This window comes from Dermochelys coriacea, chromosome 24 (assembly GCF_009764565.3).
Source record: "Dermochelys coriacea isolate rDerCor1 chromosome 24, rDerCor1.pri.v4, whole genome shotgun sequence".
In the NCBI taxonomy this organism is placed as follows: Eukaryota; Metazoa; Chordata; order Testudines; family Dermochelyidae; genus Dermochelys; species Dermochelys coriacea.
In genome coordinates this window covers 6,417,975-6,433,246 of record NC_050091.1, presented here as the reverse complement: position 1 = coordinate 6,433,246, position 15,272 = coordinate 6,417,975, and the positions used below count along the sequence as shown (strand labels likewise).

The following is a 15,272-nucleotide window of genomic DNA, read 5'->3' as shown; positions in this document are numbered from 1 at the left end:
TTGGGGTGGCATGTCCAGGTCTCCGGCAGCAATTCAGTAGCAGGTCCTTCATTCCCTCTCTTGCTCTTTGGCAGCCCTTTGGCGGCAGCTCAATCGGGTTTGTCTTCTTTTTTCTTTATTATTTTTGCCTTCACCACTTGGGGCAGCAAAAAAGCTGGAGCCGGCCCTGCCAGCCACTGAACTCAGCTACCGGTACAAAAGACCACAACCAAGAAATCTGCACCATTGAAATATGTTTTTTTCACATTCTTATCAATGTGATCAGTTGATGCCTTTTAAACTTTCCAAATAAAATTAATATCTGATCTTTCATTTTTCTGTTTCAGACTGAATATGCGACTCTGATGTACAGTAACAGAAATGCTCCTCTGTGACTGAGTCTCACAAAAATGGCGTATTTTTTTTTAAAACAGGAGATGCAGAAAGAAAGAATGAAAGAGAAAGCGAGAGAAATATAGAAAGTCTCATGTTTGCAATGTGCTATAATGTGATATGAATTTCCTTGAAATACAACCCCTTCCTTAGTCATTTCTCTGAACCCATATTCTGGGTTGACACCTCAATTCTTGCAAGAAAGCTGTGCAGAATCAACTGTAGGTTGAGGGGGGATTGGATTTACATACTTCCTGCACCATAGCATCCCTTATCACCATGATGGGAATTTGGTTCTGATTGAGGGTGATAATATCACCCACTGAATTTGTGAAGCTACTTCCTATACTGGAGGAAGTTTCCATCCAAGCACTCACCGTGTGTGGAGGGAGGAATCTAAAGGGATCCCAGCCCAAGGCAGGTCGTGCTGTGGCATTGGGGTCAGTACTTAGATCAGAATCAGTCCTGTGTTTTCACATTTTTATTGTCACTCGTGGTGAGCGACAGGGCTGGTTTAGCATCCAATAACAGGTTTCAGAGTAGCAGCCGTGTTAGTCTGTATTCGCAAAAAGAAAAGGAGTACTTGTGGCACCTTAGAGACTAACAAATTTATTTGAGCATAAGCTTTCGTGAGCTACAGCTCACTTCATTGGATGCATTTGGTGGAAAAAACAGAGGGGAGATTTATACACACACACAGAGAACATGAAACAATGGGTTTATCATACACACTGTAAGGAGAGTGATCACTTAAGATAAGCCATCACCAGCAGCAGGGGGGGGAAAGGAGGAAAACATTTCATGGTGACAAGCAAGGTAGGCTAATTCCAGCAGTTAACAAGAATATCTGAGGAACAGTGTGGGGGTGTGGTGGGGGGGGGGAAAATAACATGGGGAAATAGTTTTACTTTGTGTAATGACTCATCCATTCTCAGTCTCTATTCAAGCCTAAATTAATTGTATCCAGTTTGCAAATTAATTCCAATTCAGCAGTCTCTCGTTGGAGTCTGTTTTTGAAGCTTTTTTGTTGAAGGATAGCCACTCTTAGGTCTGTAATCGAGTGACCAGAGAGATTGAAGTGTTCTCCAACTGGTTTTTGAATGTTATAATTCTTGACGTCTGATTTGTGTCCATTCATTCTTTTACGTAGAGACTGTCCAGTTTGGCCAATGTACATGGCAGAGGGGCATTGCTGGCACATGATGGCATATATCACATTGGTAGATGCGCAGGTGAACGAGCCTCTGATAGTGTGGCTGATGTGATTAGGCCCTATGATGGTATCCCCTGAATAGATATGTGGACAGAGTTGGCAACGGGCTTTGTTGCAAGGATAGGTTCCTGGGTTAGTGGTTCTGTTGTGTGGTGTGTGGTTGCTGGTGAGTATTTGCTTCAGATTGGGGGGGCTGTCTGTAAGCAAGGACTGGCCTGTCTCCCAAGATCTGTGAGAGTGATGGGTTGTCCTTCAGGATAGGTTGTAGATCCTTGATGATGCGTTGGAGAGGTTTTAGTTGGGGGCTGAAGGTGATGGCTAGTGGCGTTCTGTTATTTTCTTTGTTGGGCCTGTCCTGTAGTAGGTGACTTCTGGATACTCTTCTGGCTCTGTCAATCTGTCAAACTACAGCATTTGCTCAAGAAACTCCCTGAAAAAGCACAAGAACAAATCCGCACAGACACACCCCTAGAACCCCGACCTGGGGTGTTCTATCTGCTACCCAAGATCCATAAACCTGGAAATCCTGGACGCCCCATCATCTCAGGCATTGGCACCCTGACAGCAGGATTGTCTGGCTATGTAGACTCCCTCCTCAGGCCCTTCGTTACCAGCACTCCCAGCTATCTTCAAGACACCAATGACTTCCTGAGGAAACTACAGTCCATTGGTGATCTTCCTAAAAACACCATCTTGGCCACTATGGATGTAGAAGCCTCTACACCAACATTCCACACAAAGATGGACTACAAGCCGTCAGGAACAGTATCCCCGATAATGTCACGGCTAACCTGGTGGCTGAACTTTGTGACTTTGTCCTCACCCATAACTATTTCACATTTGGGGACAATGTATACCTTCAAATCAGCGGCACTGCTATGGGTACCTGCATGGCCCCACAGTATGCCAACATTTTTAGGACTGACTTAGAACAACGCTTCCTCAGCTCTTGTCCCCTAATGCCCCTACTCTACTTGCGCTACATTGATGACATCTTCATCATCTGGACCCATGGAAAAGAAGCCCTTGAGGAATTCCACCATGATTTCAACGATTTCCATCCCACCATCAACCTCAGCCTGGACCAGTCCACACAAGAGATCCATTTCCTGGACACTACGGTGCTAATAAGTGATGGTCAAATAAAGACCACCCTATATCGGAAACCTACTGACCGCTATTCCTACCTACATGCCTCTAGCTTATAATCCAGATTATACCACTCGATCCATTGTCTACAGCCAAGCTCTACGATATAACCGCATTTGCTCCAACCCCTCAGACAGAGACAAACACCTACAAGATCTCTATCATGCATTCCTACAACTACAATACCCACCTGCTGAAGTGAAGAAACAGATTGACAGAGCCAGAAGAGTACCCAGAAGTCACCTACTACAGGACAGGCCCAACAAAGAAAAGAACAGAACGCCACTAGCCATCACCTTCAGCCCCCAACTAAAACCTCTCCAACGCATCATCAAGGATCTACAACCTATCCTGAAGGACAACCCATCACTCTCACAGATCTTGGGAGACAGGCCAGTCCTTGCTTACAGACAGCCCCCCAATCTGAAGCAAAAACTCACCAGCAACCACACACCACACAACAGAACCACTAACCCAGGAACCTATCCTTGCAACAAAGCCCGTTGCCAACTCTGTCCACATATCTATTCAGGGGATACCATCATAGGGCCTAATCACATCAGCCACACTATCAGAGGCTCGTTCACCTGCGCATCTACCAATGTGATATATGCCATCATGTGCCAGCAATGCCCCTCTGCCATGTACATTGGCCAAACTGGACAGTCTCTACGTAAAAGAATGAATGGACACAAATCAGACGTCAAGAATTATAACATTCAAAAACCAGTTGGAGAACACTTCAATCTCTCTGGTCACTCGATTACAGACCTAAGAGTGGCTATCCTTCAACAAAAAAGCTTCAAAAACAGACTCCAACGAGAGACTGCTGAATTGGAATTAATTTGCAAACTGGATACAATTAATTTAGGCTTGAATAGAGACTGGGAATGGATGAGTCATTACACAAAGTAAAACTATTTCCCCATGTTATTTCTCCCCCCCCCCTCCACTGTTCCTCAGATATTCTTGTTAACTGCTGGAATTAGCCGACCTTGCTTGTCACCATGAAAGGTTTTCCTCCTTCCCCCCCCCCCGCTGCTGGTGATGGCTTATCTTAAGTGATCACTCTCCTTACAGTGTGTATGATAAACCCATTGTTTCATGTTCTCTGTGTGTGTATATAAATCTCCCCTCTGTTTTTTCCACCAAATGCATCCGATGAAGTGAGCTGTAGCTCACGAAAGCTTATGCTCTAATAAATCTGTTAGTCTCTAAGGTGCCACAAGTACTCCTTTTCTTCATCCAATAACAGAACATGTATGTTAAGGGTCAGGCTGTAACACCTGTACCCACACTGGTGAGAAGTTACGGATGTGAACAGTCCCTAGGACTTCAGCGGCACTCCTGCTGTGAATAATGGCTCCCCAATGGGAGTGAGAGGTTCATTGCCTGGCCCCAAATGAAATACAAAAGGCCATCTTCTGCTCTCAGTGACACCTGTAAACCCAGATTTCAGAGTAGCAGCCGTATTAGTCTGTATTCGCAAAATCCAGAGTAACTCCACGGTCTTCAGCAGAGTTTCTCTGTACTGGTATACACCAGCGTCAGTGAGAGCAGTATTGGGCCCAAAGAAAGTAGAAGTCACCTGTCATATATAATGTGCTGAGCTTCATGCATCTCAGCTGCTAGGGAAAGGAACGGAAACATGAGGGAGGACGTGGCATATTTTTTAATGAGCAACATTTAGAATTACAGCTTCAAAATGAGGAGTTAGGATCAAACCAGGCAGCATGTGCAGGCTCCATGGCTGGGGGAACCCCTCCCATTGATAAAGCTGTTACTGATAGAAGATAGATGGGTGCTGGCACGAGGCCCTTTGGATTGAGCCCTTCAGGAAAAAACAGCAGTTTCCCAAGGAATTCATTGGAGTAGCTGCTCCAGGAGAGGGATGCGGAGAGAGCCTGACCTCACACAGCTCCTTCAGACAGTTTCCCATTCATCATCTCCCCTCACACCATGGAACAATAGTGCTGGCCAGGCGGCACGGTCCTGCTGATGGCAGCTCCTAGGAGGCAGCCAAAAGCAACCTCCACCCAGCTGGAAAGTGTCACTTTTGTCTGGTTCTGCCCCTTCCATCTGCTGTGTGCGTCAGGGGGCCAAGGCTGGTTCTGCATCTAGATTTTTCTGATCCTGCTTGTGCCACCGGTAACACACCTGAGTCTCACACCCAGTCAGGTGGACGTTCAATTTCTTGAGAGTACAACCTCCCACCTCCCCTTTCAAAACCACTAAGGACTCGATTAGACATGAGAGTATCTGAGTTCACGGTGACTGCCTGTGTGAATAAGGCAGGCCCTAAGCCCCAACTCCTGTTACCAGCGCCTGTTACCAGTAACTGAGCTCGGGGGAAGAGGGGAGGAATCGTCTCCTTCACGGGTCACAAAACGGTGGTGGAGCATTCCAAGCTCTGAAGCAAACAGGGTGCCACGTAGGCCACATGCAGGCTCCTGCAATCCTGACACCCTTTATGAAATGACAATGTCAACGACCCTTTGCTCCCACAGAGAGGGTGGGATTTGTCCCTAAATGCACCAATATGTTGCAAAGATACCTGTATGTAATCGGAGGAATGGTCCCACCATTGTGGGGAACTTTCCTAGCTTATACACTAACCCAATGGAATCGGCCAGCGAACGGATCTGAGTCCTCACTCCAACTCCCTCTACCCAGATGCCTGTCTGACCTTGAGGACTCCCCTTCCAGTCTCCCATGTGGCAGAGTCGTCGTAACGCCGACAAGGCCGGGCCCAGGATTCCTGGGAGGCTGAAGCCCCAGTCTTGTCGGGGATGTGAGGACTTTGCTGCATGGGACGGGGCGAGGGTGTCTGCACTCTGGGGTCCTCTCTCCACACCGGACACTTCTCTGACCCATGGATCATTACATATAGTTCAAACCCAATGTAATCCACTAAACAACAACTGTAAAAAAAAAATAGGGAAAAAATGGGAAAGGTTTAAGAGAACAAGGAACCCCACCCTGTAGACACAGGAAACACCACAACCAGCCGGCTCTCGGATGTCAGGAAGCTCACAATCTGTTCCTCACACTTCCCAGGCCTCCTTCCCAAGCCCTGGCTGTGTTGCGGTGATACCCCGGATCAGACCCGTGCTCTGGGGGTGGCCACTCGCCCTCAGGATCTAGGTGGCAGGATCCTTCTCCCCAGCGCTGCCACCCCCCATCGAGTTCATGTCCCTTCTCCGAGTCCGGCCTGCGAGGCCTCTTGCCTGGCGACGTCTCCTGCACCAGGCCCCCTCACTCTCGCCAGCCGCTCAGTGCGCTCGGCTCTGGTGTTCTGTGTGGCAGGGCCGGCGTCCACTCCCCAGCTCCAGCCCCGCAGCTCCCAGCTGCAGCTCAGCCCTGGCTCCCTGTCGGTGGCTGGTCTGCACTGCCCCAGCCCCCGGCTCTGCCCCCAGCCCAGCTCCGGGCTCCTCCAGCTCCAGCCCCCGGCTCTGCTCCCAGTCCAGCTCAGGGCTCCTCCAGCTCCAGCCCCCGGCTCTGCCCCCAGCCCAGCTCCGGGCTCCTCCAGCTCCAGCCCCCGGCTCTGCCCCCAGCCCAGCTCCGGGCTCCTCCAGCTCCAGCCCCCGGCTCTGCTCCCAGTCCAGCTCCGGGCTCCTCCAGCTCCAGCCCCGGCTCTGCCCCCAGCCCAGCTCTGGGCTCCTCCAGCTCCAGCCCCCGGCTCTGCCCCCAGCCCAGCTCCGGGCTCCTCCAGCTCCAGCCCCCGGCTCTGCCCCCAGCCCAGCTCCGGGCTCCTCCAGCTCCAGCCCCCGGCTCTGCTCCCAGTCCAGCTCCGGGCTCCTCCAGCTCCAGCCCTTGGCTCTGCCCCCAGCCCAGCTCCGGGCTCCTCCAGCTCCAGCCTCCGGCTCTGCCCCCAGCCCAGCTCCGGGCTCCCCCAGCTCCAGCCCCCGGCTCTGCCCCCAGCCCAGCTCCGGGCTCCTCCAGCTCCAGCCCCCGGCTCTGCCCCCAGTCCAGCTCCGGGCTCCTCCAGCTCCAGCCCTTGGCTCTGCCCCCAGCCCAGCTCCGGGCTCCTCCAGCTCCAGCCCCCGGCTCTGCCCCCAGCCCAGCTCCGGGCTCCCCCAGCTCCAGCCCCCGGCTCTGCCCCCAGCCCAGCTCCGGGCTCCTCCAGCTCCAGCCCCCGGCTCTGCCCCCAGCCCAGCTCCGGGCTCCTCCAGCTCCAGCCCCCGGCTCTGCTCCCAGTCCAGCTCCGGGCTCCTCCAGCTCCAGCCCCCGGCTCTGCCCCCAGCCCAGCTCCGGGCTCCTCCAGCTCCAGCCCCCGGCTCTGCCCCCAGTCCAGCTCTGGGCTCCTCCAGCTCCAGCCGCCGGCTCTGCCCCCAGCCCAGCTCCGGGCTCCTCCAGCTCCAGCCCCCGGCTCTGCCCCCAGCCCAGCTCCGGGCTCCTCCAGCTCCAGCCCCCGGCTCTGCCCCCAGCCCAGCTCCGGGCTCCTCCAGCTCCAGCCCCCGGCTCTGCTCCCAGTCCAGCTCTGGGCTCCTCCAGCTCCAGCCCCCAGCTCTGCCCCCAGCCCAGCTCCGGGCTCCTCCAGCTCCAGCCCCTGGCTCTGCCATCTGGGCTGCTCCCTGGCCCCTCTGGTTCCGGCTGCTCTCCCCTTAGCTCGGCCCTACTCACTTTGCTGTAGGCAGGTCCACCTCAGGCTCCTGGCTGGCTCATTGGACTGCCTGTCCTGTCAATCTACTGACATGGAGCATCGGTCTCTCCCCATTGGCCCTGAGGACTGCCAGTTTCTCATCGGCCTGTCCCCTTTCTTTTGGTACTGGGAAAGGGCCGACCAAAGAACCCCAATAAGTGTCAGGAAGGGGCCAGCAGCCCCCTCACAGGCATGACAATGTCTTTCCTATCGCAGCAGGAAATCTCTCACCTCCACGGGCATGGTTCTTTCTGTGACTTCCTGCTATTTATACTCTAGATGGACAAGTCAGGTTACTTTCGAGTTATATTTTGCAACTGAGCCACACGCAGCAGCCGTGAAGAGCAGAAGCAGTAACAACAATCCAATAGCTTTTACAGAAAGACATCACCTTACAAAATGGCTGCCGTCGTCGAGGTCAGGAGTGAGCCAGCTGTGAGTTTCCAGGCTCGGATCCCAGTGTGGGTTATGATTTTTCTCTTCCATCAGCCACTGCATCCTGATCTGGTTGTGATTCCTTGACTGAAACTTCACTTGGGCATAAACCCTTTGACCCTGTTTGACAACATTTCGTATCATTAATTACCTCCATGCAAGGTCAGATAACTGATTGAATTTGACACAGATGGTTTCAAACAGGTTACTAAGCTTTACTGAAGGCTCCTCTTGCAAACGGTGCACATTATTAACACATAAACGATTGTGGAAACCTTGCTTTGAGAGTTCAGCACATGGCTGAAAAAAATGTTTAGGATTCAGAGTTTTTAATGCACCTTTTAACTCCTCTGAGGCTGCAGTTCTCCCTCGTTTACCGTATTCCCAAAACAGACAGAATGGGCCAAATTCATCCAGAGTGTAAATCCAGCTCCAGGAGAATTATAGTGGTGAATGGTCTGCGTCCTAAATTCACTCCTTTTGCAGTAGCATTATGCTAAGAGGTACTTGTGACAGTTTGGATTACAAACCTCTGCGATTAGGTGTGAATGCACCCTTCAATTAACGTAGCTCTCAGACTGAATTAATCAGAATGCCCCCACTTACGGCAAAAGGGAGTTATGAACCCACACTGACTAAGTGGGCAGAGGGGGTTTGCTGAGTATTGCTTGTGTGGGGTGTGTGCAGGGAAAACACACAGACACTGAGAACAGACAAAAACAGAGAGACAGAGGCAAAGAGTAGGAAAGCCAGGCAGCAGCCTGTGAGTAGCATGACCCTGGAAAAAGCTAGAAAGAGAGATATTTTGGGCCCAGTGTTGGCTGACGAGGCTTGGGGATGTTAGCTAAGAAACTTCCCCTTTTGATCTTGGTTCCTCATGCATTGAGAAGCAGGATTTTGATTCAATCTTGTTTATTTACAAGGAATGAACAAAGAAAACAGGAGAGTCCATCAGTTTCCACTTCCAGCTGGAGCCCGAAGGCCCTGAAATTTGACTGGCCGCTTGAGTCAAAAAGTGGCAACAGGCCCATTAGCGCAACTACTTCACCCCCTACATGTGTTTTCTGACCAATTTACACCCAGAGCCAGATTATCCTGCCACTTCCAGGGGAGCTACGCATTTACAATTCATGGGATAATCAGGCTCCTGCTGTGTAATTTACATCACTGTTCACATCAACTGAATTTGCCCAGAGATTCCCATGGGAGTTTCACCTGCTTGTTTCAGGTGGAAATTGACCCTGCGTGATAAAGCAAACGATGACTGATATAAATAGTGTGTCAGTCCTCAGATGCAATAGCGACTCCCTGGCTGAATATAGGGCTTTTCTCTACTGAAGAATTACTGAGCAGCCGGAAGGAATACATGTTCAGCAAGGCCAAGCAGAAGGGACTGAAAGAACTGTTTTCAGTTTGTATCTGTGTGAGAAGTCAGCCCAAATATTAATAGGGCTACTGAGCCTATTGGTCTCTCCATCTAGAATGGACTGTGATGTGTTGATTACCTGGACTGGAACAGCAGCGAATCCAAGCCAGACTCAGAGACACAATCAACCCCACCAGGAAAACTGCCACCACATGGTGCAATATCTGCGGTACACACCAGCCAGGATCGACTGTGGAGGAAGCAGGCTTCAGTGGATCATCAGGAGCTGGGGTAGTCATGTTTGCACTGTTTCATTAAACCAGGGGTTCTCAAACTGGGGATCATGACCCCGCAGGGAGCTGTGAGGTTATTACCTGGGAGGTCATGAGCTGTCAGCCTCCACCCCAAACGCTGCTTCACCGCCTGCATTTACAATGGAGTTAAATATAAAAAAGGTGTTTTTAATTTATAAGAGGGGGTCGCACTCAAAGGCTTGCTGTGTGAAAGGGGTCATCACCACAAAAGTTTAAGGACCTCTGCATTAAACCCTTTGGCTTAATTTACAAACCTGATTCCATTGAAGTGAATGGGATTTTTGCCATTGCCTTCAGTGAGGCCAGGATTCCACCCATGTAGTTTACAAGTCATAGGATCATAGCAATGTAGGGCTGGAAGGGACCTCGGGAAGACCTCAAGTCCAGGAGCTTGGCAGGACCAAGCAAATCTAGACCATGCTTGACGGGTGTTTGTCCAACCTGTTATTAAAAACCTCCAGTGACGGGGATTCCACAACCTCCCTAGGTAGCATGTTCAAGTTCTTAATTACACCAGAACCTCAAAGTTACAAACATCTTCATGTAGTCTCGAAGATAATCATTAATGAGATTGCATCAGCTACTTCCTTAAGTATTCTAGGTGTGGAAGCGTGGAATGTTGTTGCTGCCACACTCAAGGCTGCTGAGGTGTTACAACTGCTCAGTGCTCCTGTCGCGGGAGCTCTGGTGTTATCAGCACCAGCAGAGAGCGCAGCCTGTTAATGCAGCAGGTCTCAGAGGGAAAGACTACAGGCACGGCTCGGCTTGGTGACAAATAACAGGTTTCAGAGTAGCAGCCGTGTTAGTCTGTATTCGCAAAAAAGAAAAGGAGTACTTGTGGCACCTTAGAGACTAAGTGATAGTCTCTAAGGTGCCACAAGTACTCCTTTTCTTTCCTGGTGACAAAGGCACTCAGTCAAATTTAGTGCCCTCAAGTCACAGTCCTAATGACTCCCACAAGTATATTAACCAGTGAGTGCCCCCTAGCAAGGAACAACTCAGTCAGCAGTGGGAATTTCTGCTGTCCCCTCGGCCACACAAAGGATTAAGGCAAGGTCCCCCAACATTTATAGACTAAGACTAACAACCCAGATAAGCAACTTTCGTACTACCTTATGTGTCTCATGGCATCTGTTTGTTACCTCCCCTTGTATCTTGTTCCTAATATCTCGGACAAAACATCCTTATTCATTATTCTGTCAAACCATCTTGTACTGGATTAGGGTGGATCTGTACTAGCCTCCTAGAATGAATTTATGTAAATATCTAGTGCCTAGTACTTCCTAGGAGTTCTTATGTTTTAGCAAGTTTGCCAAGTTCATGTACCAGACAGTGAACTTGTAAGCGTCTGCTTTAATACATGGCCTGACTTTTGGTTCACAGCCTCTAGTTCAGGCCTCAGGTCTTGCACCAGCCTCAGTGCTCCAGGCTCTCTCTCTCTACCACACTAGGGTGAATTTCATCAGGCCCTTCTGACTTAAATACATACAATTTATCTAAATATTCTTTAACCTGTTCTTTCCCTATTCTGGCCTGAGATCCTTCCTCCTTTTTGTTAATATTGATTATATTAAGCAACTGGTTACAATTAACCTTTCTAGTGAAGACTGAAGCAAAAAATGCATTAAACATTTCAGCCTCCTCTCTGTGTCATCTGTTATTTAATCGCCTTGCAGGTTAAGTAAAGTCGTAGTTTCTTTTAGTTCCAGAAGCAAATATAAAATCACTCACGTTCAAAATACCTGGCACTTTTCTTAACACTGCTGCCAGAAGAGTTGAATTTGACTTCACACGTGAAAATTTTCACACTAGTCCAGGTGTCTTTTGGGATGCTAAGGTGACTTATGAGCATTAAGGAGCCATCCTTTGCTTTCAGTGATCGCATTAGTGTCTGGTCCTGCCGATCCCCAGAAATATTCCTGGAAATTTTTACTGAGTTGGAGACTCCGTGGACAATGCAAGCCAGATCAACCGTCCCAGTGGAAATGAAGCCGTGGGGAGATGGAACCAGAAGCAAAACCCAGCTGTTGCTGGTGTAGCTGTCTGAGCAGAATAAAGCGGAGCACTTATTGTTCTACCCTACGTCTGACTCACAACAGACCTGCCGGCTGTTTATTATCTAATTAAGGGCACCAATTTTACTTTGTTACAATTGTACACTTCCACTGAAGTCAATATAATTACACTAGTGTAACGGACCGGCCGTTAGGAATGTTAATCTCATGAGATGGGGATTTGTTGAAAGTAAAAAATTCTGCAGAAGGAAAAGAATAATTGTTACTAAATGCATTTGTGGCTGTTAGGTCAAAAACAATCTGGCAGCAATAAATAATGATGAGGGTAAAACTAAAGTGCTTTGGGATCTACTGATGAAAAGCACAAGGTATGAGGGAAGTGGGTTTATTATGATTATTCAGGAGCTTTTTTTTTTTAACAAAATCTGTCATCTTTATCCATTAAAGGAAAAAATTTAATTGACTCCCCTAAAAATGCAGGATCTGCTTCTTACCAGCTCCATTTAGTTGTTATTTTTCAGCTTAGTTTCTCCTTTTCAACCATTTCAGCTTTGAAAGTTGTACCATGTTCCATTTTCCTGGGTTTTTTTAACATCTCTGCATTGTTAATCACTTTTCCCCTTGAGTTATACCTTTATCTTTCCTTACCTCCAACAATCAGTGTGGCTCCATTGCTGAAAATCAGATAGCTGCTGGATTTAACTGCACAGTAATAGTCACCAGACTCCTTCTGCTGAACATTGTAGATTTCCAGTGTCATGCCACGTGTCTCGGGTTTGCAAGCAAACTTACTTACATTTTGATCATTTAAGCATTTCTTGATGCAGGTGGACCCCTCACCTTCTCTTCTCCTGTACCAATAAACCGAAATGCCACCTCCTTCCAGTTTTTCTTTGGAAGAACAGGGGATCTTTGCCGTAGCACTAATTTCGACAAACAGGAATCGCTGAGTCGGGTACAGAGTTAACTGTGCTCCCAACACTGCAGAAATAAAACAGATTATGTCATTATAGTCAGCTTTCATTGGATCTCTCTCTGCCATAGACAAATGGGATAGTTCAAGAATAAAACTTATTTAGTCTGATAATACTTATGCTCTGTAAAAGTGGCTGCAGTGTGACTGCTAGAAACCATGCTAAAGCTAGCACAAGTGAATGGAATGCATCTAAAATGAAGCAAAACTCCGCTAAGCTACCACAAAAGTCCACATCCTCTTGCACTGGCTGTTTTTTGAATGCTGTTCAGTAACACAAGGAGTTTTACCCATGGAAGAGAAAATCAGATACTTGGCAAAGAGCATGTTTGTAGAAAACACAACGGAAGTCTGATACGCTGCTTCAGTGAAGGGTCATTTCTGATGAAGAACACGGCCCAGGAGAGTTTGCTGTGGTGTAGATAGATATCAACTGACCGGAGGGGACGGCGGAGGGGAGGGGATGGGAGAGGAGTGGGGAGGAACCCACAAGGGATGCTGACTGCTGATGAATTAATATCAGACCCTGATATACTATAGGGTACATTTTCAAAAGCACCTAAGTTGCATTGATTTTCTATGGTATTTTTTGCTCTTAATTCTGATGCCTTTGAAAATTTGGCTCATAATGATTATGAGTAAGTATAAATACCCAAATATAGGACAACACAGAAGAAAATATTCTACCACATACGGCATTCAGTGTTGGTTTCTAAAGAGTCAGAATAGTATGCAATGTTGGTTAATGTGCCACTGTTGCATGGTACAATGCATCCAGCACATGGTCTGAAAAACAGAGGGAGTTAATTCCTGCACCCACTCAAATCCTTCTGCTGTATTTACTGATAGCATGACACTAACTGGTAATGATCGTCTGGAGGCCAGGCTTGGAGGACTTTATTTGCCATTTAAATCACCAAAGTGAAAGCTGCAGCTTGTTTCAGAAATGACAGAACTGACGCCTCCTTTTATGTGTTTCCAGACTATGGGAGAGGATGGACCACCAGTCTTCTTATCTGCAGGTTGGATCCAGTCCTGCAACCTGTGCACATCCAGAACACCCACTGGGGCATGGCTCTGTGTAGGATTGGGCCTTTTTGGCATTGCATTTACGAGGCTGTAGAGGTGTCATGGGTTTTATGAGAACCTGCTATGCCACCTATGCCATGGCACGTGGCCTGACTGAGGTGAGTAGTGGGCAGGAGTCGGTCCTGGAGCAGCCCCTGGCAGTCCATTGTAGAATCATGGTTGCATTCCTGCCTCAGTATCTTGCACTCCATTCTGGGATGGAAGCTGTATCACTCAGCCTTCCTCTGAGTCTCCAGCTGGGTGTATCTCCTTCAGGGGTTATACGGGACCTCACCCCACAGTTCTGCTGGTCCTGGGTGAGTCTCCAGTCAGCAGTCCCAGGAATCCAGCCCTTGCCTTAGGGCTTCTCCTACTCCTGTTTCTGGTGGGGCCCTTTTATGGGTTTCTTCAGTCCCTTCTTCAGCAGGTAGAAGCAAAGGAATTTAAAGCAGGAACAAAAAGTAAAGTTAGTGCTGCCACCCAGGTCTGGTGTCTCATCAGTCTCTACCTCCTTCCAAGAGGGGATGGCAGGGGGACCCAGGCCTGCCCTTTCCTCTGGGTCCCAGACCAGGAATCCTATGTTAGGCAGTCAAAAAGACTTATTTTTGTTTAAATCTCCGGCTGCCTCCCTGGGCTGCTTCCTACGTCTGTGTCTGACAGGTGTTGGCAGGGAATTCATTTGCCTGGGCAGCTTTTTCCCATCTGACCCTGTGGAGCTCCTCCCCGTCCCTCTCCAGGTACGTCTACACTGCGATAAAATACCTGTGGTGCCAAGCCTCAGAACTAGGATCAACTGACACGGGCTTGCAGGGCTCAGGCTGTGAGGCTATACAATCTCAGTATAGATGCTCAGGCTGGAGCCAGGCTCTGAGACCCTGCAAGAAAGGAAGGTCTCAGAGCCCGAGTGTCTACACTTAGATTTTATAACCCTGCAGCCTGAGCCCTGCAACTCTGTGTCAGCTGGATCAGCCACACACCGTAGACATACCCAGAGTCTCTTTGGCAGCTGCCCCATTCCAGCTGGGTGGCAGCTTTTTATCTCAGCTGTTAAACCTGCCATTTAGCTGCAGCTGGGGAAGTGATTGCTTCCTGTCTTAACCCTTTAGAGTCTGCTGTCTTGTAGGGTCTATACACCCCATCACAAGGAGGATATAATGCCTCTGCCTGTTATCTGGCTCTTCTATTACTACTGATCTTCTTTCTCGCTATCTCCTCCTTATTTGTGCCATGACACTTAGTTTGTTGCTTGTTTAACCTACCTCTTGTTTCCACTGTCTGACCCAAAACCAGTGGAGGTGGTGAACATGTGGGTCACTACAGTCAGTTAGTTCACCATCTGAAAGAAAGGGTGAAGTCTCCTACCAAGCTCAAAGTGGAAAAGGGCATTTCTCACAACTGGTACTACTCAGGCATATTGAATTAGAGAGGAGCCCAGCAGGGCCTTGAGGCTGGTGGGAGATTTTCCATCGCAACCGTTTTCAGTGGAAAAGTGGAATCTGAAACAAAATGAATTTTTTTTGCTGAAAAAATATCTGCTTTCCTCAATAGAGACTGGGAATGGATGAGTCATTACACAAAGTAAAACTATTTCCCCATGAAGAAAGGGAGTACTTGTGGCACCTTAGAGACTAACAAATTTATTAGAGCATAAGCTTTCGTGAGCTACAGCTCACTTCATTGGATGCATTTCGTGCTGTAGCTCACGAAAGCTTATGCTCTAATAAA

General features: G+C 48.6%; 2 protein-coding genes and 1 long non-coding RNA gene across 4 annotated transcripts in view; 1 reads left to right on the top strand and 2 right to left on the bottom strand.

Annotated features, from left to right (window-relative positions):
• LOC119848044 (immunoglobulin gamma-1 heavy chain-like) overlaps positions 1-538 on the top strand; it is a 30,285-nt gene extending 29,747 nt beyond the window's left edge. Inside the window, exon 6 of the mRNA XM_043501795.1 lies at positions 327-538. Within this exon, the coding sequence (XP_043357730.1) occupies positions 327-374 (48 nt within the window). The 3' untranslated portion in view covers positions 375-538. The remainder of the gene's footprint in view (positions 1-326) is intronic.
• Positions 539-7,669: 7,131 nt separating this feature from the next.
• On the bottom strand, positions 7,670-10,256 carry LOC122457341. 2 transcript variants are annotated; one of them, XR_006276836.1, is made up of 3 exons: positions 9,746-10,256; positions 9,317-9,427; positions 7,670-7,931 (listed from the first exon to the last, which is right to left on the bottom strand). It is a non-coding gene; the product is annotated as an uncharacterized LOC122457341 (long non-coding RNA). The 2 variants fall into 2 exon arrangements; XR_006276835.1 differs by having other exon boundaries at positions 9,317-10,256.
• A 958-nt stretch (positions 10,257-11,214) lies between these two features.
• Positions 11,215-12,851, bottom strand: LOC119848043. Its single transcript, XM_038383403.2, has 3 exons — positions 12,770-12,851; positions 12,155-12,487; positions 11,215-11,534 (listed from the first exon to the last, which is right to left on the bottom strand). Exons 1-3 carry the CDS (start codon positions 12,804-12,806, stop codon positions 11,215-11,217), a joined length of 690 nt encoding a protein of 229 aa, XP_038239331.2. The 5' UTR covers positions 12,807-12,851.
• Positions 12,852-15,272: the final 2,421 nt, after the last annotated feature.

Excerpts from the sequence above, each read along its gene's own strand:
- LOC119848043 (XM_038383403.2), bottom strand. The coding sequence starts at position 12,806 with ATGCTCTTTGCCAAGTATCTGATTTTCTCTTCCATGG. Across the intron at positions 12,488-12,769 it reads TCTGATTTTCTCTTCCATGG|TGTTGGGAGCACAGTTAACT; the intron begins GTAAAACTCCTT and ends TTATTTCTGCAG. Across the intron at positions 11,535-12,154 it reads AGCCACACTGATTGTTGGAG|ACAGCTACACCAGCAACAGC; the intron begins GTAAGGAAAGAT and ends TATTCTGCTCAG.